The following is a 24054-nucleotide window of genomic DNA, read 5'->3' on the forward strand; positions in this document are numbered from 1 at the left end:
CAGCTTGGTTACCTTTAGAAGCCTGGTGGCATTTCTTTTGAACTTTCAGACAGAATATCCTCTGGGGATGACACTGCAACATGTTTTAATGTAATTGCCAGCGGCATTCTTTGGAAGACGGTGAGGGCATTACATGAGTGGTGGTTGTTGTTGTAGTTGTGTGCCTTCAATTACTTTTTAATTCATGGAGAACCTAAAGTGAATCTATCTGGGGTTTTCTTGACAAGATTTGTTCAGGGGTGGTTTGCCATTGCCTTCCCCTGAGGCTGAGAGGCTGTGACTTGCCCAAGGTCACCCAGTGAGTTTTATGGCCAAGCTGGGAATCAAACTCTGGTCAATCTGCCAAATGTAATGCTCTCTCTACCTTAAAGATCTCATCCCATACAGAATATTGCTGATACTCCCCCCCCCCACACACACACACACTTTTAAGAGGAACATCTTGTCCCACAATGTAGAGGAGGATATTTGACCCTACTTGATTTAAGGACCTTTCTCATGAAATGCTACTTGCACGGGAACAAACTGCAGCATAGCTTCTCATCATAGTGCTTCATTAATGTAACAAACAAACAAACAAAAAAAAAACATGTTCTGTGGTGTAGTGTACCTGCTCCAATGTCAGTTGGGGGCTTCCATGTCATTGGGGCAATGAAGCAGCTCTGAGTTACAGTCCAAACTTGTAAACTCCCCCAAAGCGGCTCCAAATGATAGTTCCTTTAAAGTCTGGAGTACAACTCAGAGGAGATTCACTACTCCAGACAAGGAAACCATCATTTGCTACTGTTTCTCTTCCCACATAACCCTGAACCTCTCAGTGCAATGCAATTGTAAGGAAGATATGGGACCCAGAATATTTCAAACTATCTCAGGAGCCTGATGGACTGTTGCTGCAGACGGTCATCTACCACAACTGTAATATGAACAGTGTCAATAAAATATATTTAAGATCTTTTGAAATCTATAGATTTTGGCACATAGACAAAAAAAATAAACATACAGCTGAATTTTCAATTAAGACCCAAAATGTTGCAACAATAATGTTGTTATAAACCTTGCTTGCTCTCTTTTGCTGTGGAAAGATGAAGGGGGAAAATGCAAAATGTTGAACCACTTTTTGACATTTTAAAGCCACGCTAAAAATGAGTTGTTTCCAAATACAGAAAAAAACCAACAATATTTTATTTATAATCTTATTTTAGTGTTTGAACTACAAATCCTGGTTCTAGAATTGTTTAAAAGATCATGGGTTTTATAGATGCTCACATGAAAATTAATTTCGTGGATTTCCCCCCGTCTTCCACAGGTGATCCCTTCAGGAAATACAGAACAGGTCATTATGTGGAAAAAAATTAAAAAGGAAAGTATTTTGTTATATTTTTTTTGTGTTGTTGTTCCTTGATTGTTCTTATGAATCTACCACTAACATCCATTCCCCTGTTGAACCATTTCAAAAAGGGCATGAGAAGAAAATGAAATGAGAAAAGACAAAATAGACCGAATCTCACCACTAGAATTCACCATAAAAATTCCCAAAGCGTTAACAGAATTCTTACAAAAATTCCTAGACCAGTTCTTTAGAGAATCAAGTTGTTCTATGAAAAATATGGCAAATGGGATTGGGAAAGGGTGGGAAGAAGAAAGGGTAGGGAAAGAAGTAGGGTAAATAAGTGCAGCAAAAAGAGGTTCTGAGGAATACACATAATTTTGTCTGCTTTCGCTCACAATAGAATTTTTAATAAATAAATTTCTTTTTTGTAAAGACACTTTTTTTGAAACAGTAGATTTAGCCCAGTCATTTGTGTCATTTTTTTTAATAAACTGTCTTTTTGTTTTAAATTCCCCCTTAAATTTGTAAATGTTTTAGATCTGAGTCTCTTGCACATTGTCTTTTGAGTTCATTCGGATCAATAATGGTTCATGCACTGAACTGTGTATTGAATTTATTGTATTAACTGTTGTTGTGTGGTTGAAAGGAGACTTATAAGAGTTATAGTGATTTAAATGCTCATGCTCTATTGCTGGCATGGGCAAATGACTTTCTATGGGTGTGTCACCTGTAAGCTCATCATCCACATTAATGATCTCTACAGTTCGCGTTGGAGCATGGTGGTTTTGCCGATGATGTTGTTTCCGCATTTTGTAGAAAATGACCAACATCACAGCAGCCATAAGAGTGATTGCCACAAAACAACCAATTATGATTTTGGTAGTTTTCATAACCTCATCTATTCCTGGGATCCCATTGCTTGAATCTGTTGCAGGGAGGGTGAATGTTTTTTCCGTTGACCTTGTGCTCTGTGGTGTGAGAGAGGTTGTTGCATTGGTGGTGTCCCATTCAATGACTGGTGTGGGCCATACCTGCTCTGTGGTCCGCGCCTCATCCTGAGAAGGTTCCACAGTTTCTACTGTGATAGTTGAAAAATAGGTAATACACTCCTGTGCAGTTACATTGAGTGTTGCAGAAGCTGTGGTATTCCCAACAGAGTTACTCACCAAGCATGTATACAAGCCCGTGTCTTGAGCGGTCACCCTTGTAAAATTTAATGTGCCATCACTAAGCACAGAAATCCGAACCCTATAAGCCCCATGTGTTATAACAGACCCATTTGGAGTAATCCAAGATATAGAGGTCAGGGATGTTGATGCTCGGCATTTCAGCTCTGCAGCCATGCCTTCAGTGACGTTGAGGTCTGTTGGTGGCTCCACAATCACAGGAGCGTAGCATGTGAAGTAATTCAGGTCTAGCTCACCGATATACCTTCCTTTTAGGCTTGGAGGTGTGTTGCAACGGGCACAGCATGCAGTGTTTGAGGGTGCTTTGTCTTTAATCCACCAGCTGAGCCACAGGATGTCACAATTGCAGTTCCAAGGGTTATGATGTAGGTGGATTCTTTCTAGACGGAGAGGTGTGAAGAGGTCATGAGGCAGTAGTGTTAGATTGTTGTGGGCTAGATTGATCTCTACTAGTGACTGAAGGTTATCAAAGGCATTCCTTTCAATCACTTGAATCTGGGATTGGATCAGCCACAATTTTTGAAGGTGCATTAAGCCTTGAAAAGACCCTGGCTTGATAGAAGTTAAGTGATTCCCAGAAAGATCTAGTTCATCCAGTTTTACGAGTGGTGTGAGGTTAGGAATCTCCCGAAGGTTACACATAGCAAGGTTCAAATACCTTAAATTGGACAGACCTTCAAAGGCACCTTCTGAGATATACGAAAGCCTTTTTAATTCCCCCAAATCCAATCTTCGAAGGGAAGGAATTCTATTAAAAGCATAGGAAGGAATACTCTCAATGGGGTTGTTCCTCAGCCAAAGCTCCTTCAGTTTTGACAAGTACACAAAAGCCCCATTTGGGATGGTGCTAAGACGATTGTCAAAGAGTTCCAAAGTATTAAGATTAGCCAGACCATTGAAGGCCCCTATTTCAATTGTTCTAATGTGATTCCTGCTCAGCTGCAATACTTCTAAATGCCTCAGGTGTTTGAAGCTATTCACCTTAATGATTTGGATCTGGTTCTCATGGAGATTCAATAATCGGGTGTTGGTGGAGATGGCGTCAGGGACCTCTCTCAGATTCTTCCGTACACAAATTACTTTGCTAAATTGATTGCTACAGGAACATACAGAAGGGCAGGTCTGAGCTCTGACCAAACCAGCGACCACAAGAAGTTGAAGAGCTAATAGCACCACAAGCAAGGGGTCAAATAGGGCCCTGTTAAACCTAGGACCTATCATTATCTGCTGTGGATGTAAGGTCATCTTGTTCAACATTCATAATTTATTTGGTGTTGGTCCTTCAGGAGTCTAATAGTCTGAAATGAGAGAAGGGGGAGGGAGAGAAAGAGAAGTTAATGTCAAATATTAGACTGCACTTTATTTCATATTTATTTATTTTAAAAAATATATATATTTATGAATAAATACTGTTTCCTAGCTATGTACTGCAGTTTTCTAGCTATGTACTTTTTCTTTTTAATTATAAACAATGCATACAACTTCCTATACACCTAGATACAACCTTACAGGAATGGTTATTCACATAAGCAAGGCTTAAAATTATCCTTTGCTCCCTTGATCTCTCCACGTTTAACTATAGAAAAAGACTAATCAAATACATGTAAGGGGGAAAAAACACTTTATGTAACACCTTGAAAAGAATGTGCATAGATGACAGAAATTATGCAAAATTTCAGCTATGGGAGAACAGACTGCAAAAATATGGAGATTTTATACAGAGATTTTATATGATAGCTACTTATAAAAATTAATTGAAAAGTAATCTGAGACACCAGAAATAAACTATGCATATCAAGAAAATTCTGTATAATACAATTTAAATAGACATTATAAATATAACTTCAAATTAATTTAGAAAATTCACCATTATAATATTGGATTATTCATAATCCAAACCAGTAGTTGAAATTCACATCAATTATTAGCAGAACATTTGGGCAAAAAAATAAGGACCCACAAAACCAGCATTCAGCTACAAGAAGAATTGGAGCAGAATTTCCAGCTTGAATGCATTTGGAAATTTGATATTCTTCATCATGGAGCTTTTGTCTAAATATGGCATTAAAAAGAATTGGAAATTGTACAAGTGCAACAATGCTCTTCACAAATTCTAATAGATTATACAGCCCAGACCTTTGTTGCTTTAAGAGATCATTAAGGGATTAAGGTAGATTAAAGAGTCAGGCCACATGTAGAGAACAATAGAGCACTGGCAGCACCCTGAGGAACCAAGCTGACAATCTCCAAACTGAATGGGACCAATTATGCCATATAGGTATGTAGATTGGAACTTGATTTGGTGAGCCATTATCTACATCCCTGCAAAGGAGAAAAAACAACAGATTCTGGTGTTTGGTCTGGGAAAGATAAGATTTGAGGCCCCACAGTATAATCACTTCTTTTCTGAGAAAATTTACAGGTATGTTTGGCATGAACAAAGTGTTAAATCAATGTTCGTTTATCTTGAAAAAAATGCATAAAAAGTCAAATGTGAATCAATGTCTTTTGCAATTGGAACAACTAATCTTTGCTTGAATGCAGCCAGGCAGTCCAAGACTTCTTGTCTTATATTAAGGCTCTAGCTGAACTGAAACATTTTGATCTTCTGGATGAACCGATTGTAATTGCATGTATTTTTAGAGGAATATCTCCAGAATTTAAGATGATCATGTGATGATTTTTAATCACAACTTCTAACACTTGAAGATACTTCTTTAAAGGCAACTCATCCTCCTCCTAAGAAGTACAGTGGGCTCTTGGTATCTGTGGACTTGCTATCCACACATTTAAGCATCTGTGGATGGCAAGCTGTCCGTCGTCCCCAATTGCAGTGTGTGCAAGTGGCCACACTGCCATTAGGGACAGCCCTTGTTGTCCCCAGTGGTGGTGCATGTACAAGGCTATGCTGCCAGTTGTGATTGAGCCTTAAAAATCATCACATCATCATTTTAAAATTCTGGAGATATTCCTCTAAAATATATGCAATTATATTAGAGACAACGGGACTTCGCTTGAATGACAGTGTGGCCATGTGCATGCACCACCGTTGGGAACAATGGAGCCTTATCTGAGCTTCTGTTGTACCTAATAGCAGTGTGACTATGTGCATGCACCACTATTGGGGATAACAGGATTTGAGGTCCCGTGGATATTGGTATCCTCAGGAGAAGGGGTCTTGAATGGATTCCCCATGGATATCGAGGTCCCACTGTATTATGAAAAAATTAATGCAATGCTACATGTTATTATTGTTGAAAAATGAGGCATTTGAGACCTCACTGCCCTGAAAATACAGGGAAAAGAGAATAGCCAAAGGAATGTCTAGAATGTGAAGCAGGCAGCTAAGCCATACCAGAGCTACTGTGAGGCAGACTGATGAACTGTATGATTATGACCTTTATGAAAGCTTTGAGCAACTGGATCTGCAAGCTACTACTTCAGATGGATGTAATGGTACTTTTAATTTGGACAATGGGGCTACTAGTCACATGACTGAATCTAGATAATCCTTACTAGACTTGAGTGAAAATGTGCAAGAAAGTGTCTATGGAATTGGAAGAAAAAGACTGCAATCACAAGGAGTGGGAACTATTGTTTTATTATGAAGAACTACATCAGGCATGAAACAAATAACTTTTATATGTCTCAGATTTGGGATCCAATCAGATATTAGTTAAGCACTGACAAAAAAATGTTGTGAAGTTAATTTTAAAGTCAATGGCTGTGCTATATTTTTTAATGAAAAACCTGTGATGTTTGTTACTGCAAAGAAGGACCTCTATGCTACTGACTACCAAGCTGAATCTATATTGAAATAATTAATATCTCATAGTGGGCAGTAATAATTGGGTTAGATAGTTTGACTGACTTGTCTACCTATCCTGATCCCTCTGTGATGTCAATTGATCATTAAGGATGTTTCCACTCCTCTTCTCACACCTCACTCTTCTATGAGACCATCCTAAAGAAGTAGCTAGATTAGAATAGCTCCCTCTATAACTTTTCCATCATATAATAGAGTTCCTATATTAAAGACTTTAATTTGTTCTCAAGTTATTGGTGTCTTTGCTCCTTAGTCAGATTCACAGTGATGTTTATGGTCATGTGAAAGTACTATTAGTAGATACAGATATTTGCTGACTTTTCTTGATGGTTACGGAAGACATACAACTACTTATTTGATTAAAGAAAAGAGACAAGTTTATGAGAAGTTGCAAGAATATGTGGGAGCCATCAGCAATAGATTTAACAGAAAGCCACAAATTTTCAGAACAAATAATGGAGGTAAATTCACAGGAAACTTGATAGAGCTGTTCTTAAATTAGAATCAACAAATTATCAAAAAGGGGTCTACTAATGGCAATATACCCTAAATCTATAATTATATAATTAATAAGAATTCAAGTGTTGTAACGTAATGTGCACTTAGGCAGAAAAATGAAATGCACAGATATAGGATGGGGAACACCTGGTTTGACAACAGTACATCTGAAAAGGATCTAGGAGTCTTAGTAGACCACAAGTTGAACATGAGTCAACAGTGTGATGTGGCAGCTAAAAAAAGCCAATGCAATTGTAGGTTGCATCAGTAGAAGTATAGTGTCTAGATCAAGGGAAGTAATAGTATCACTTTATTCTGCTTTGGTTAGGCCACAGCTGAAATACTGTGTCCAGTTCTGGGTACTACAATTCAAAAAGGATGTTCACAAGCTGAAGCATGTCCAGAGTAGGGGTGACCAACATGGTGAAGGGTCTGGGAACCATCTCTATGAGGAATGACTTAGGGAGTGGGAATGTTTAGTCTGGAGAAGAGAAGGTCAAGAGATGAAATGATAGCCCTGTTTAAATATCTGAAGGGGTGTCACATTGAGGCTGGAGCAAGCTTGTTTGCTACTGCTCCAGAGACCAGGACATGGAACAATGGATGTGTGTTCTTCTGGCCACTTCTGGATGCCCATCTGTTTCCTCCAATGATCAAACCTTTTTCATTAGTTGTGAAACATACTACATTAAGAATTTTTTAAAGCACTGTAACACCAAGAAAACTATATGTTGAGCATCTGGATATAAAGACTGCCGTTTTCTATGGGGAACTATGTGAACACCTTTATATGGACCAACTGCCACACTTTTAAGACAAAAACAATAAATATTTCATATGCAAACTTGAGAAGTGCATTTATGGATTAAAACAAGCTGCCAGAGCATGGAATGAGAAACTGAACAAGATGCTCCGTGAGTTCTACCCAAGGAAATGATATATGCCTTTATGCAAGATACAAAGACAACAAGTGGACATTCATTTCTACCTATATTGATGACTTGATTGCTGTGAGTAAAGAGAAGACTAATGAAGTTATAGGTAATTTAAACAAGGCAGTAGAAGTGAAATGACAAGGAAACATTTTATATTATCTAGGAATACAGACTGAATGAGAAGAAGATGGAAATTACCTTCTTAACCAAAAGCAAAAGATAGTAAAACTACTGAAGCATCTTAAATCAGCTGAGGCACATTCAGTTAGCACTCCTATGGAGACCATCTACTGGTAGCACACAATGGCAGGTTACAAACTGCCATGAAGGTACGCGCAGAGCACGTACTAGGGTTAGGGAGGTGCGGTGCTTCCGCACCTCCCTAACCCTAATACGCGCTCTGTGCGTAAAAAATGACGGTGGCCGTTCCAGATGGCCGCCGTCATGAGGACGTCACGGCCGCACCACCTCTACACGGGGCGGCGCGGACATGACGTCCTCACTCTGCGCTAGGGCGCCCTTTCCGCGGACCAGGAAGGAGCTCCGCTTCGGAGCTCCTTCCTGGTTTGCGGCGGCGCTTTGCTTCGCTGGGCGCAGCCTTCAGATGGCTGCGCCCAGCGAAGCAATGGAGAAAGGGGCCAAGCGGCCCCTTTCTCCTTCTCCCCGCCGCCGCGGGGTGTCCTTGGGGATTGAAGCCCCAGGGACACCCCTTTTCAGGCTGCGGGGAAGCGGCGTTTTGCTGCTTCCTCACAGCCTGAAAAGCGGCGGATCAGGGCCTCAGCGGCTGCCGTTCTAGCAGCTGAGGCCCTGATACACCGGGGAAAGGGGCAGGTGCAGCCCGCCCCAAATGGGCAGTCTATAACCCGCCATAGGAAAGTGAAGCATTACCAAAGAGATCCAGCACAGAGTAGCCATTGGAAAGCTTATGTGTATATAAGCAAAATGACTAGACCAGATATATCAGCAGCTGCTGGGATTTTGTGGAGAAGAACCAACTCACCAACCAAATGTGATTGGAAAGCAATAAAGAGAGTAGCCAAATACCTGAAAGGAACTGCACAGTCTTTATATTAAACACGTTGATACCAATTATCACTTCATAAAGAATGCACATGAACAAGGGCTTATCAAGCTGGAATACTGTCCAACAGAAGATATGATTCCATATGCCCTTAAGAAGCTATTGGTCAGAAACTGTTAACAAGCTCTGTGAGAGAAGTTAGATCTTGTGAACTTGTGCACACATAATTGAGAAGGGGTGTTGGAAATGCAACAGCATTCAGCATTGTTTCTAACAGAAATGGAGAAAGGAATCTTGTGGCATCATTAAGACTAATTTATTCCAGCATGGGCTTTAATATATTGTGCTTCCCCAGATGTTCTGAACATGCAAATACTATGCAATGAATATGGACGTGTTCTCAAGACGGACATTGGACATGTTTAGCATCTTCCTATGTGGCTCATCACTTTGTAAAGAATTTCCATGCTAGCTCAAGACAAACTATCAGGTCTTTACATGTCTGTATAAGAGAGAGAGAGAGAGAGAGAGAACAGGAAAACAACATAGGTCGCCAATCCTTTTAGCAAGTATTCCTTGAGCAAAATACAAAGCATGAAACCAGGTTACATGCATAGTACCTCTAGGCACTGGAGTGACTTTGACTCCACTTGGCTAGGCCTGAAAGAAAGTAGTAGTACAGCATGGGACAGCCTTGCAAAAATTATGTCATGTTTGAATTCCAGCACCCAGAATCAGCTAGTATAATCATCTATTCCATCACAAAGTGCTCTCACCACTTTTACTCCTTGTACTGAAGGATGGCCAAAAAGGCATACAATGTAGAAGTGAGCACCACTTCAAGAACAGCCTTCTACTACTTCAATACGAATGCTGACAAAATGCTTATTGTTTGCTTATTTCAGGAAAGCAGATAAAAAAGAAGCTTCTACAAACTGCTGAGCTGTGCATGAACTCTCTTCCCCCATTAAGCAAACTCATCTGATTTCCTGATACATTCTCTTCTAGTCTCCTATTTGGCTATAGCAGCAGAGAAACTCTCATTAGTAAATGTGTGCTGAATGCAGGAATAAAGAATGGCTATTTAAATCATGCATACAACACACACACACACACACACACACACACACACACATCTTCCATAGCTGCAGGGTTGGCAATTTCTGTGCTACCTCTCAAAATGTTTCCTAGAGATCCTAGTTTAACTGAAAAAAGGACATTTCAGCTTGGTAAATTATCATTACCATTCAAAGCTTCTGTGTGGTGATTCATTTGTGGTAGTTCCTTTAAAAAAAAAAAGCCCAGCCCTGGGTTCATTTTAAATCTTTTGCTCACTGCAAGGTCCCTGTGCTGTAGAGATTAATGAAATTTCCTATAAATCAGCCAAAAGTGAAGTCTTATAAATTACAGCAAGCTCCAAGCACATTTATAACCCAGAGCACACAGATACATAATACATGCATTTAGGAGAACAGATATACCATCAGCCAAAGGTTTTCTATTCTGAGCTTCAAATTGTTTCATTTTGTAGTAAGGGGGAGAGAAAGGGGGGGACCTTATACTTTGAAAAACAGAATGAAAATATATTATTCTTCACATAGTAGTCCATTTAGTGGGGGACGCAAAGCCCATTTTTATAATCAGATAATATATATTTATGAATTTACTTATGCATGTTTGACACTAGCTTATTGCAATAACAGAAAACCATTAAGGCTTTTCTTGGCAGTTTGAAGGCTGTACTTTGAGGGAAACTGCAAAGACTAGAGGTTAAAACACAAGATTAGAATAAAAAACATAGAAGTCAGCACCAACAGCAGGGGGAAAAGAGATATAGTAGGTATTAGGAAACTGTTCATTGGAATGAACACAATATGTTATGTGTATAATACTCTTCTTCAGGGTCAACATTCTCTATAAAATTCTTCCACAGGTTAATGCTTCTTGTACTATTTCTAGTGCATGCGGATGTCTCTTCTCTGAATTGTCTTGGGGCCCAAACAGACAGGCCAAAATAAAGCTGCTTCAGGTCACTTTGGAGGTATGCTGTTTAAATGCTGCATGCATCCTAAGAGGCAGGAAGCCATGCCAAAGCCATACTCCAGTCCTAAGGACTAGAGAGCAGCTTTGGCGCAGCTTCTGACCTCTTAAAATGTGTGTGTCATTTAAACAGCATACCTCCAAAGTGACCCGAAGCAGCTTTATTTTGGCCTGCCTGTTCAGGCCCTTAGTTAATTAATTTTCAGCCCAGGCTTTGCCATGGATTGGGTCAAGCTATTTTCACCCAACTTTGTGTCTCATAGATCAGTATATGTGTCAAGGATTCTTTTGACTATGGAAATAAGCTAATGTGTACATGGACACTATAGGGAGCATATAACTTCCTTTTTGAAACAGCTCCACTGGCTACCCGTTTGCTTCCAGGCACAGTTCAGAGTGCTGCTCATGACTTATAAAGTCCCACATGGCTTAACTCCAGACTATCTGAAAGACCATATTTTCCCATATGAGGCTACAAGTATCCTAAGGTCTACAGGGAAGGTATTCTCTTAATCCTGCCAACATCATATCCTCACTTGGTGAGAACATGAGAGAGTTTTCTCAGGGGCTGTTCCCACAACCTGGAATGCCCTTTCACTGGAGGCTAGGCTGCCCCCCCCCCCCACTTTCTTTTCACCAGCAGACAAAGATGTTTTTATTAAATCAGGTTTTTAAGTATATAATCAAGTCAGGGAGGCTTTTATCTGGCGTGTGGGCTCTAATTTTTTTTTAAAAAAAATAAATTAGCATGTTTTATGTAATTTCATACTTTTTTAGTTAGATAATGTAATTGTTTTCATATTTTTATTCTAAATTTTTTAAAAGATTTTTTTTACGAACTGCTTTGGTTCCCTTTCTGAGCTACCCTTCTGTATCTACGGAAGAAGTAGCAGCCACTTCCACATGCCAGCACTATTACTGGACCTTGGCCTCAGACTAAACACACATTAATGACATATTAAGACTGAAATTCAAACAAACCTATTAAGAAGTAAGCCACACTGACTACTCTGAGATTTAGACAAATCTAAACATGTACAGGACTGTGCTGTGCAACTTTTATTCTGTAATACCAATGAATAAAGAAGGTTGCTCATTTGTCTTTTTGTTTTGTTCTGCTTACTTTTTAATCCCTCAAGGACTATGCTTGAATAATGGATCACATTAGCTTGTGATAAAATAGATAAAGGAAATACTGAACCAGAGTCCTCTTTCAATTGTGATGTTCTATTTAAAAACAACAAAAACTCTCTAAACCCTATCATATAACCAAAACCAAAATCCAGTGTTCTATAGTTAGTATTTAAAGCTGAAATGTAGCAATTGTGTAAGTCATGCAGTAGAGCCTCAAGGATGCTTTTAAAGTCTCTCTATCAGACATTGATAATTATGAGACTGTTAAGTGTCTTCTTTTCCTCTGGGAAATCTGGACAATGGCATGGTTCCTCAGAAAGCTGATGCTTTTGAATGAGTGTCTTTCACATAATGTTAGCTGCTAGATGAATCAATTTAAGTAGGGATGGAGGGGAAATATGAATTAAATGAAATTATTTACAAATATCTCTCGTGATTTGCAAGACTATTAATAAAACCATTTATGAATTTATTTGATTTCCCCATCCCTGGCAGTGAAAGTGAATGTCAAGAGTTTTCTCTCCCCCCTTAAAAAAACATATGACTAATAGTCCATATGCAATATAAGAAAACAAACCCAGTTTCATCAACATTTAAAAATAGTAAATCATAAAGAAAAACATTAAAAGTAAATGCAACAGGAACAGTGGATAGCAAAATGGACACATGGTTCTGTGTGAGATGAAAGCAAAACTCTCAAAACTTGATATGCCACTTGGATGGAGTGAACATCCTGGTGAGATTTTAAGGAATTTTACAAAAATGAAACTAATAAATTTTCACATGCCTTGTTTGAACTGATGGAAAGTGTCTTAAATGTTGGATTAAGATACTGGAAAACTGGGGTATGAATCCTGCCTCAGTCACTGAAACCCACTGGATGGCCTTGTGTGAGTTACACCCTCTCAGCCTTAAGGTAAGGCAATAGCAAACCCACTTTGAACAAATGTTGCCTACAAACTCCCAAAATAGATTTGCCTTGGGGTCACTGTAAGTATGAAATGACTTTAAGGCACACGAGCAACAGTTTAAAGTAGGTCCCACATGACAGTGCAAATAGTTGTTTGGCATTTATTTTTGTTATTACTAACAACACTTATCAATCATTTATCAATAATTTTTATAGAGTTTTTAGAAAGCTTTTACTGAAAAGGTGCTCTTACTTACTTCAAGGCATGATTGTATCCTAAGGATTCCTGTGACTGTAGTCTGGTGAAACAATAGAATTCTTTAAATGTCCCTCTTTAAGATACAAATACCGGTACAAATCTCATGATTCCAGGAGATTTCATAAGATGGAATCATGATACCTGAAGTGTTGTGTAGTGTGCAGTGTGAAAGGGCACTAAGAAACAATGAAGTAGGGGAAATATAAACACTGTGGAATTCTCTTCCTAATTCACAAGTTCATTAGCCAAACTATGTTTTTTTTTTAAAAAAAAAAACTACATTGTTGCATTCATTGTTGTTTTTATTTGGAAACCCAATTAGCATCCCTTCTCAAGAATGAAGGTCTCTAATTAAAGCAATTTCAAGAAAGGTCATAGAAACAGAGGTGGCAGTAACTCACAACATCAAAGCTGCATTGAGATGCAAGTAATGGTTAGTGGACATATGTTGAAACCTCTAAAATGTGAGGATTATTTCTAACTATTTTTCCCACTGAGGTGGCAAGTGGGGACTAGGTAACATCTCTCAGAAGCATTGTTTTTCCTCTAGGATCTCCACTGGCTAATCTCTGCAACATTAATCTTCTTTCAAATCTACATGAGCCAGCCTAACATACATGATGGATGCTCAATTATTTCTTGCATTGTTTGCTATGCATGTCTTAACAGTCAGTGGACATACTGCACCCTCCTGGCTATTGAATATCTGTTCTTAACATAAAAATATTTTATATATATATATATATATATATATATATATATAGAAGTTATGTTAGCAGTATGCCATACATTAACATTTAAAATACCAAATAAATAAATAAATAAATAAATAAATAAATAAGTCAAACCTTGACTAAAGGCAGTACATAATAAAATAAAAATAAAACTAGTAGCAAAGAATAACATTCCTTCAGTACATAAAACCAAACTAAAAATAGCAGCTAAATGAGTGAGCAAAATTAATGATCTCTAGAAGAGTTCTTAAAATGCCTGAGAGAATAAGATCTTTACCTGCCACTGAATAGGCCAAAATATAGGCACCAAGTGAACTTCTTTGCATTGTGCATTTCACAAATTCCATCACTGAAAAACAACAACAACAACTGCCTTTCTTGTAGCAAGCTGCCTTGGCTCCATTGCAAGGAAGGAGAGCCACAGATCCTAATCACATGGTCCAGATAGGCAGATATGGGATGCTGGGGCTGAACAAGCTTGGATCAACAAAACCTGGGTCACATTTGGCAAGTGGCAGCCCTGGGATAGAACTAGAGAGGGATTTGTCATAGGTCACTGTTTCTTAGCCTCTCTTATGATGTTATTTCATGACATGCAACTGTGATTCCTAATGGTATAAGGAATTCTGAACTACAAGTAATTTGTATTAGTTGGCAGATATGGCATGAGAAAATGCTAATATTTTCAAATCTTTTCAAGAGCCTTTTCCACCTTATATACAAAAAAAAATTCAACAAATGATAATCATCAAGATTGCAAAGTGCAATGAAAATGTGATTAATTGATTTCAGTATTATGAATGCATTAATGGAAATATGGTTCTTTGCACTTCAATGTATGAAGACAACTCAGGGAATAGAGGTCTAATTCCAATTGTTAATCCCAACTAGAGCAGGCCCATGGAATCCAAAGGAACTTGATAACATATGTACATTCTCTTGATTCAATGGGTCTTCTCTAAAAATAGGATTTAGGCCACAGTCATATTTAAACATATTTAATGAATATACAATATACTGTCATTATTGTTTTAACTGGAGAATGGAAAAGTTTAAGAAAAAGCAATTATTTCAAAGCCAGGAAACTGTCATTTGTACATGACAATCAAATATCTGTGTGTGAACTGGAGTCTGATAAAGAGTTTTGTACTTTTTGCTGTGTTTTTGTATCAAGCAATTGTCACCCCTTACCATAAAACATATCTCTGTATTGTGCCTGGTTTCTGGTCCTTCTGCTCATAAACTTTAGTAAAAAGTACTAAAACAGAGTGCTAAATTAATAATAATTAATGTACTATTTCTACTCATAGCAAAACATTTTAAATCAGCTATTGCCAAACCTAAAACTCTGCTGATCAGGGTGAGATACAAAGCAGTTGTTTAATGACACAGGATCTTCCAATGGATCATTAATCCTTGCTCTATGTAAGTCTCACTTCAGTAATTCCTGAAGGGCCATTGATCTTCTACTGTAGTCCTCAAGGACTATACTTTAAGGGATATACACTAGGGAAATAATAAAAGATCAGACAGCTAATCCTCAAATAACCCTGACAATAAAAATCATGTAAATATTCAGAGCACAGTGTTTGCAAATTACATGTGCTTATTGAACCAAATATATCAAAAAATCACATGCAGTGTATTTTGAATGCAGTGCTCTCATGCCAAGAAATACTTCATTTTCTAATGATTAAACTGAAACACCTCTGTAATTAAAGGTAGCTGCAGTTGCAGATTTCCTTTGTAAACAATTATCATCTTACTCTTAACATAATTCTAAATTTGTGTGTTGGAATCTGACAAATAAACATATAAACAAATTCACTAACAAGTGTGCATGTGCTTTCAAATCTCCTATTGACTTATGGCAACTCCATGCATTTCATAGGGTTTTCTTCGGCATGAAATATCGAGAGGTGGTTTTGCAAGGTTCTCCCTATTTTCACATGGTTTATTTGCACAGTGAACAACATGTTCTTTGCAATATATAGAAATATTATTTCCTGTGCAGAAAATGCTGTTTTCTGTGCAAAATGATACATACAAATTATGTGCACTGTAAGTCCCAAAATGAAATATTCAGGTCCAAAATACACTGCAGAAATAATCCAGTCTGAGATCTCTTTAACTGCCTTGGCTCAATGCTAGGGAAACCTGGGAACTATAGTTTATTGTCATACCAGAGCTCTCTGATAGAAAAGGGTAAATGTCTCACAAAACTACAGATGTCAGAATTCCCTAGCACTGAACCAGGGCAGTTAAAGCGGCCTCAAACTGGATGATTTCTGCAGTGTGTTTTGGACATCAGTCTTGGATTCTTCTTGTCAATGTTTCTCAATGCTCAAAAAACAAGTTTATTTGTTTTTACCATTTTTGAATGTTCTTTTATCCCTGGAAATAATACAGATGGAACATAATTCTGAAAACTAAACAATTTAATTGGTTTTTGATCCTGAAACATAGTACATCTCTCCCTCAATATGAAGTCAAAGGGCACACCTACCAAACTTATGAAGCATGTTTCTGGTTGCCAGTTCTTATATCTCTGAATCTCCAAACCCTTAAAAATTCCATAAAAGGATTGTGAGAAGTCTAAGTGTGGAACCCTGTTCTGCTTTGCTTTTGGTCAGTGCCCTTTATCTTTTGGGGAAAAGTTTCAGTGGCTCAAGAAAGTCTTTCCTATATGACAATAATGATTCCCATACCTTCTGTTAGCACCCCTGCATACCCCTCACTGAATTTTGGAGCCCTCTATTTTATATCCCATATCTGGAAATAACACATTTTCATATCTTATATAAGATGTTCATATCTTATATCTGAGATAGATGACCTTTCAGGAACACTAAGGGGCTATATAGACTGGCACTTTGTGCCGGACTGTGCACAAGGTGAGGGCTGAGTGTCCACACGCTGCAAGCACTTACCTTGCCACCCAGGCACCATTTTGGTGTGCACCCTTCTAGACAGTGTGTGTCATGATGACACACCTCCGCCACAGCACCCAAACAGCACAGTGCAGAAGGGGCATCATAATGCCACGATGTGGCGCTTATGACATCCCTTCCAGGGAGCCACTTGGGGCAGCTTCTTTTTGCTCCCTCCTTTTTGCTCCCTCCAGGGAACAGATTGATGCTGCTGCATGCATGCAGTTGCTGCAGCACCAATCAAGGGCAAAAAGAGCAGCTGCATGCCACCCATCTGTATAGGTTACTAGTGGAAAAAGAATGTGTCCCAAGGCTTGTGAACATCCAGATAAATAATAGCATCAATTCTAAATGTGTAAATCAATTCTAAATGTGTTCCTTACTTCTCCCAAGCAATCTGAATTTCTTTTTGCAATTTGAGACTTAGGATCTCCTCAAACCCACACCTGATCCAATCACTGTTTTTATAAGCCAACTTCTCTGCCTACCTCTCTGACACTATCTCTAAAGGGGGGCCTGTGCTAAAACAGAAATATATTTTTGAACAGCCACTCTGCGATCCAAGTCCCTCCCTACACTTCCACCCTTTAAGGAGTTGGGGGACCTGATTTGGCCTTTTAGGTGGACTTGGCATCTAGGTGGTGAAACTGGTTGCCTTGGAAGGAGCTCCTGTGCTCTTAGTTAGTGTGGTGTAGTTGGAAAAAAAATGTGATCCTCCTGTCTCTTGGCATTCTAGAGATAGTAATAGAATGGTCTCTGCTACACTTGGCATGTAGAAGAGAGGCAGTATTTCTTTATGGGTCTCCTGAACCAGTTCTGAGCAGAGAAGACAGGAAATAAGACCTCTGATGTCTTTTGTTGTAGTTTTAAAACAAAAAACTAGAAAGCAAATATCCACAGTAGAAGAGTTAAAGGAAATGTCCCTGTTAAACTACAACAGGAAAACGAGATCTCACATGCTGTTGATGGTCCCCAAACGTTATTATCTTAAAAAGCCCAATGCGTTTTGGCCTTGCCACATATTGGCCTTCCTCAGGAACTAATTATGAAATAAATAAAGGTACATCATAGTGTATACTTTGCTGAGAGTGCAGATTGCAACTCCAGAAATCTGTTAATTGACACGTATGTGATTATATGGGTAATAGATGCTATTTGATTTTTAATAAATTATGGCAGTTTACAGACCGCCCTTTTGGGGTGGCTTGTTCCCGCCCCTTTCCCCGCCGGATTGGGGCCTCAGCTGCCACAGCGGCAGCCTCTGAGGTCCTGATCCGCCATTTTCCAGCCTGCGGGGAAGCGGAAAAAGGCCGCTTCCCCACGGCCTGGAAAGGGGTGTCCTTGGGGCGACAGTGGTGGGGACGAGGAGAAAGGGGGCGCTCTGCTCCTTTCTCATTTGTGTTGCTGGTGCAGCTGTGTAAAGGCTGAGCCCAGCGACACAAACCTGGAAGGAGCTCCATTTCAGAGCTCCTTGTGGCGCTGTGGAAAGGGTGACCCAGGCACCCTCGCGCAGCGCCAGGATGTCACTTCCACACTGCTGTTTGGAGATGGCGTGGTTGTGACATCCCAATGGAGGCGCCCATGTAGAATGGGTGCCACCATTTTGTACATACTATGTATGAACTAGGGTTAGGGCATCCGGAAAGGACACCCTTTCCTAGCCCTATTATGTACCTAGTATGTACTTTTTGCCCATCTGGAACGGGCCCATGTTTTTAAAAGATTATTTATGTGTTGTCCTAATATCACAACTATAATAAATGTACTTTTATTTATTTCATAATTAGCTCCTGAAGAAGTTCAATTTGTGGCAAGGCCAAAATGTGATAGACTTTTAAAGATAATAAAGTTTGTGGACCATCAACAACACATGGGGCCTTGTTTTCTTATTGTGGTTTAACAGCCAAGTAGTCCTAGAAAAACAAAAACCCGTCTTGCATTGTTGCCTTGAGATGTTAAGTTTGCAACTCATTGGTTTTCATTTATTTTCAAATAAATGAATCCATCCATCTTGGGGCTATCCTGATTCAATCACTGTTTTTGTCACACTAACATTAAAGTCATCATCCCATTGTCTAGAATCCCTGTTGATTCTTGGGAAAAGACATTCAGCTTTTGTTACCTGACCAGATCGGCCATCTCGTGGGGTTGGATTTAGGTATAAATGGTTCAAAAACCTAACCTCTACACACCCAGCCAGAATACACCACTGCATATGTTCTGTGTCATTCTCAGACTTACCAGTCTGAGCCATTCTGCTCCAGCTTTCCATGCTCTACTCATCAGAAAGGTAATTATAAGTCCATGCAAACCCCTCAAAACTCATCTATCCCATTTCTCTATTTCCATTTTGGTTAGATTTGTATGTTGTGTCTGAATTGCTCTCTCGTGTGTCTGATTGCACTCTTCATATTTCTAAATAAAATCTTCTTAATCACCCAAACCTGAAGTCTTCTTCAGTTAGTACTGGTATAATTTTAATTTCAGAAAATCTGTTTCCCAACATTTGACGTAATACTGACAGGCCGTCCCAGTCCGACAAGCTGTTCTTTGTGTAACACTTCCCCTTGTACATACGAGAATCTGTCCCTACACCTCCCTTTCTCTCCCCTTCCATCTATTCAACTGAGAAAATAAAAACACCTACCGACTTTTTGTACTGGTTCTGTGTCTCCAAGTTGGTTCTGATTTATGGTGGCCCAAAGCATTAGCAATAGCATTTACATTTCTATACTGTTTAATAGTGAACTCAGCACTCTCTAAGCAGTTTACAATCTGTGAGCCAATTGTCCCCAAGAAGCTGGGTACTTGTTTTACTGACTTAGGACAGGATGGAAGGCTGGGTCAATCTTGGAGCCCTGGGATAGAACTCACAAATTTATAGCTGCAGTACCAGCATTTAACCAGTGCTCCACCAGGGCTCTTAAGGTGAACTGATCATGGGGTCTTCTGGGAAAGATTTGTTCAGAGGTGTTTTGTCATTGCCTTTCCCTGAGGCTGAGAGCATATGACTTGCCCAAAATCACCCAGTGGGTTTCATGGCTGAGTTGGAAATCAAACTTTGGTTTCCAGGGTCACAGTTCGACATTCAAACCTCTGCACCACACTGCCTCTCACCCTCTCTTTAGAACCTAGCAATCACCATGCACCCTTTATGGCTTGTAGCCATGCAATCCTGTGGCAAGTAACCATCTCACTTCCCATTTCTCTCTGTATTCTTCCTAACTGTGGGGCATCTGTCATGGTTAAATATTACATTGGTCTTTTAATAACTATTTCTGGAAAAGCTCTTTCTTGTTGTTCTGTAGAAATTTATAATGGGACTATGGAACTTTGATTAAATGACCCACAGTTCTTTCAGAGTTCAGAGTTACAGCAATATGGTTCCAGTTTAACTGCCATGGTTCCATCCTCTGAAATCCCATGATTTCAAATTTTGGGAGAGGTATTTAGAATTCTCAGTCAGAGTTCTAGTGCCTGACCAAACTCCAAACCTCTGTATCTCACAGGATGGAATCACAGCAGTTATAGTGGAATCATAGCACTATAGCTCTGTAGTGTGAATGGGCCCTTCTTGTTATGCTATGCTTTTTGTATATATGTTAGTCTGTGAGCAGATAGTCATTTGAATCTACCTTTAATTTTAGAAAAATTGTTTTTGAAATTTTTAATTTAGCATGTTGTTTCATCTCTATTTTATTGCTCTTTGACTATTATTTTATGATGGGGGAGTGTTGGGGTATGGGATTGTTTATAATTGTTAATTTTTATTCTTATATTTTATTGTTATATTTTGTGTTGTACTCCACCTTGATTCCCTCTGTAAAAGGCGGAATATACATAAATTATATTATTATTATTATTATTATTATTATTATTATTATTATTAATGTTATTATACTGGATCTCTCTGTATGTTTTTTGAATTTGCTCATCTGTTTCTCTGTGTTACTCCCTTTACTATCTGCATTTTTTAATACTGGACAAAAATATCTTTCTGACCTTGGCTACATTGAAGTTACAGCTTCTTTTTCATTTCCTTCTTTTTGCTAAAGACTGGGGAGCAGGAACTATTTCCCAGGGGCAACTTTGGCCCAATTTTCATAAATCTGTATATGGCACAATAACTAGCCTGCCTAGAGGAAAGTGTGATTCAGTCCTACAGAAAAACTGGCCTGTCTGTTCAGTCACAGAATCATAAAGTGCTGCTTCCCAGGCCATCTAGGTCTCCCCCTCATAGATACCAGAAACTGAAAAACAAAACAACCTAGGTAGGTTGTCATCAGGTCTTTGAAGGACACCTCATCACCATATAAAATAGTGGATACCATTGTTGTACAGTTCTTACTCTTAATCCTTTGGTTCAAGTTCTACTCTGCAGCAAATGAAAACATATTTGTTAGTCCGTGTGACAGCTATATACATATTCACATACACAGGAGGCAGACAGTTTGAGAACAAGGAACACCAAGGATCGTTCTGGGAGCTTGCAGCTACAGAACCGATTTTAAGTCCCCTCTCTTATCAGGGATGATGAGGGAGAACAGCACAGACAGCCCTCATCAAAAGTGCAGGAGATCTCTGTAGAGTCAGCATAGGGAATGCCTGCTGCTAAGCCTCGGAGGAGGCGGGTAGTGGTCGTGGGGGACCTCTTGCTGAGGGGTACAGAATCAGTGGTGTGTGGTCCTGACAAGATTTCCTGGGAGGTGTGTTGTCTCCCTGGGGCAAAGATCTGTGATGTGACAGAGAAGCTGAGAATAACAATAACAAACAACAACAACAACAACAATATTATTATTTGTATTTCCCACTTCTCCAAAGATCAAAGCAGGATTACGTCTTATTAAAAATACAGTACAGTACAAATATAGACTATAAAATACTAACACTGAATTAAACATTCCTATTAGTTCCTTAAAATATATAAGCAACTGTAGTCTTACGAGTGTCATTAGGAGTGAAGCATTAATTATGGTTTTAGATAGAATCAGGTGGATAAGCCCGCTGGAAGACATGCATCTTAAATGCCTTCTTGAAGGCATCTATGGTGGTAATAAGACAGATCTCTTCCAGTAGCCTATTCTATAATGTGGGGGCTACAGTTGTGAATGCTGTATGGGAAGTCGATATTAATCTCGTGTTATAATGTTCCAATAGATTCTTGCCAGATGTTCTGAGTGTGCGGGACAGATTATGTAGGGAGAGGTAGTAACTTGGGCCTGAGCCATGTAGGGCTTTAAAGGTAATAACCAACACCTTGTACTTTGCCTGGAAACTAATTGGTGTTATATGGTCAAACCTAGATGTATTGGTGACCAGTCTGGCTCCCGCATTTTGAACCAATTGAAGTTTCCAAACTTCGTACAAGGGTAGCCCCAAGTAGAGCGCATTACAGAAATCTAAATGAGAGATTACCAGTGCATGTACCACTGCTTCAAGGTCCTTTAGGTTTAGGTAAGGATGCAGCTGGCCATATCAACCAAAGTTGGTACCAAGCACTCCTGGCCATCACATCTACCTGAGATGACAATTGTAGAGATGGATCCAGGAGTACTCCCAAACTGCGAACTTTGTCCTTTAGGGGAAATGTGACCCCATCCAGGACTGGTTGGCAAATTTCCATCCCTGGGCCTAGGATACCTATCGCTAGTACCTCCATTTTCTCTGGATTCAACTTGAGTTTGTTTTCCCTTATCCAGACTTATCATGCCTACTGACCATAACCCTTTTCTTTTGGTTCATTTGGGAACCAATGATACTGCAAGCACAGCCTTCAGAATATCAGAAGGGATCATGGTACCATTGTTGAACAGGGTCTGAGTAGGAAGCTGAAAGAAATGGATGCACAGGTTTTCATCTCATCTCTTCTGTCAGTTGAAGGGCATGGTCCAGGAATGGAGAAGAAAATAGCAGATGTAAACAACTGGCTCTACAGATGGTGCCACCAAGAACGATTTGGATTCTTGGATCATGGGCTGTGGTTCTATGAGGGGAGACTTCTGGCAAGGCATTGTCTGCACCTTATATAAATTGTCAGAAACATTTTTTGCCCAAAGTCTCAAAAATTGATCAGGAGGGCTTTAAACTGAGTTATATGGGGGAGGGAGACAGTATTTTGGAAGGTGGGAGTTCATCAAGGGCTGGAGATCATAATCAGTTATAGAGGTAACAAGGTAAATAATGCATGGACCCAACAGTGAGAGACAAAAAAACCTTATTCAGGCAGCAAGTGGGAAGGACCCATGGTCTCAGATGTCTCTACACTAATGCACTGAGCATGGGAAATAAGCAAGATGAACTTGAACTCCTAGCAAATATGATATAATAGGCATCACTGAAATAGACCAAACAAGAAAGGAGGAGGAATAGCATTATATGTCAGGGATGTTTATACCTGTGAAAAGATCCAGGACTTATATTCTGGAAGCCAGGTGGAGAGCATCTAGATAAAAATTAAAGGGGAGGGAACAACAGGGATGCTATTGTGGAAGTTTACTACAGACCCCCCAAGTCAAACTGAGGAAAATGGTGCCTTTCTAGAAGAGATGACCACGAACTCAGAAAGGAGAGATGTAGTAGTGATGGGTGACTTCAACTATCCTGATATTTGCTGGAAGTCAAAGTCAGCCAAAACCTAAAGGTCTAGCAAATTCCTCACTTGCCTGGAATACAATTTCATTGTCCAAAAGGTGAAAGAGGCAACAAGGAGGTCAGCTATTTTAGAGCTGATCCTAACCAACAAGGATGACCTAGTTAATGGGGTGCAAGTGGTGGGATCCTTAGGTGGGAATGATCATGTTCTCTTGGAATTCGTTATAAAATGGAACGGAGAAGCCAGGCATAGTAAGACACACATTCTAGACTTTAGGAAAGCTGATTTCAGTAAACTTAGGGAAATACTGGGGGTTATCCCAAGCTCAGAAATACTAAAAGAGGAGGGAGGTCAGGACTGATGGAAGTTTCTCAAAAGGGAGATACTGAAGGCACAATTTCAAACTTCCAATCATGAGGAAAAATGAGAGATGACTCAAGAAACCAGGTTGAATAACTAAAGAACATTCAACGGAGCTATGTTTTAAACGGGGCATGTATAAGAAATGGAAAAGGGGGGAATCAACAAAGAAGAGTTCAAACAAATAGTGATCTGCTATTTGCTGATTTGTTTTGCCTCTTAGATGTTTATCACACTATACTCTTAAAGTGCTACTATTCCACTTTGACTCCTCTAGCTGCCTCCTGTTGCATTCTGG

General features: G+C 39.3%; 1 protein-coding gene across 9 annotated transcripts in view; it reads right to left on the reverse strand.

Annotated features, from left to right (window-relative positions):
* Positions 1-1158: 1158 nt before the first annotated feature.
* LRRC4C (leucine rich repeat containing 4C) overlaps positions 1159-24054 on the reverse strand; it is a 1065799-nt gene continuing 1042903 nt past the window's right edge. For all 9 annotated transcript variants that reach the window (XM_042446440.1, XM_042446441.1, XM_042446445.1 and 6 more), the window contains one exon: positions 1159-3815. In XM_042446440.1, coding sequence (XP_042302374.1) covers positions 1864-3774 — 1911 coding nt within the window. In that variant the 5' untranslated portion in view covers positions 3775-3815 and the 3' untranslated portion in view covers positions 1159-1863. The remainder of the gene's footprint in view (positions 3816-24054) is intronic.

This window comes from Sceloporus undulatus, chromosome 1, assembly GCF_019175285.1.
Source record: "Sceloporus undulatus isolate JIND9_A2432 ecotype Alabama chromosome 1, SceUnd_v1.1, whole genome shotgun sequence".
Taxonomy (NCBI): Eukaryota; Metazoa; Chordata; class Lepidosauria; order Squamata; family Phrynosomatidae; genus Sceloporus; species Sceloporus undulatus.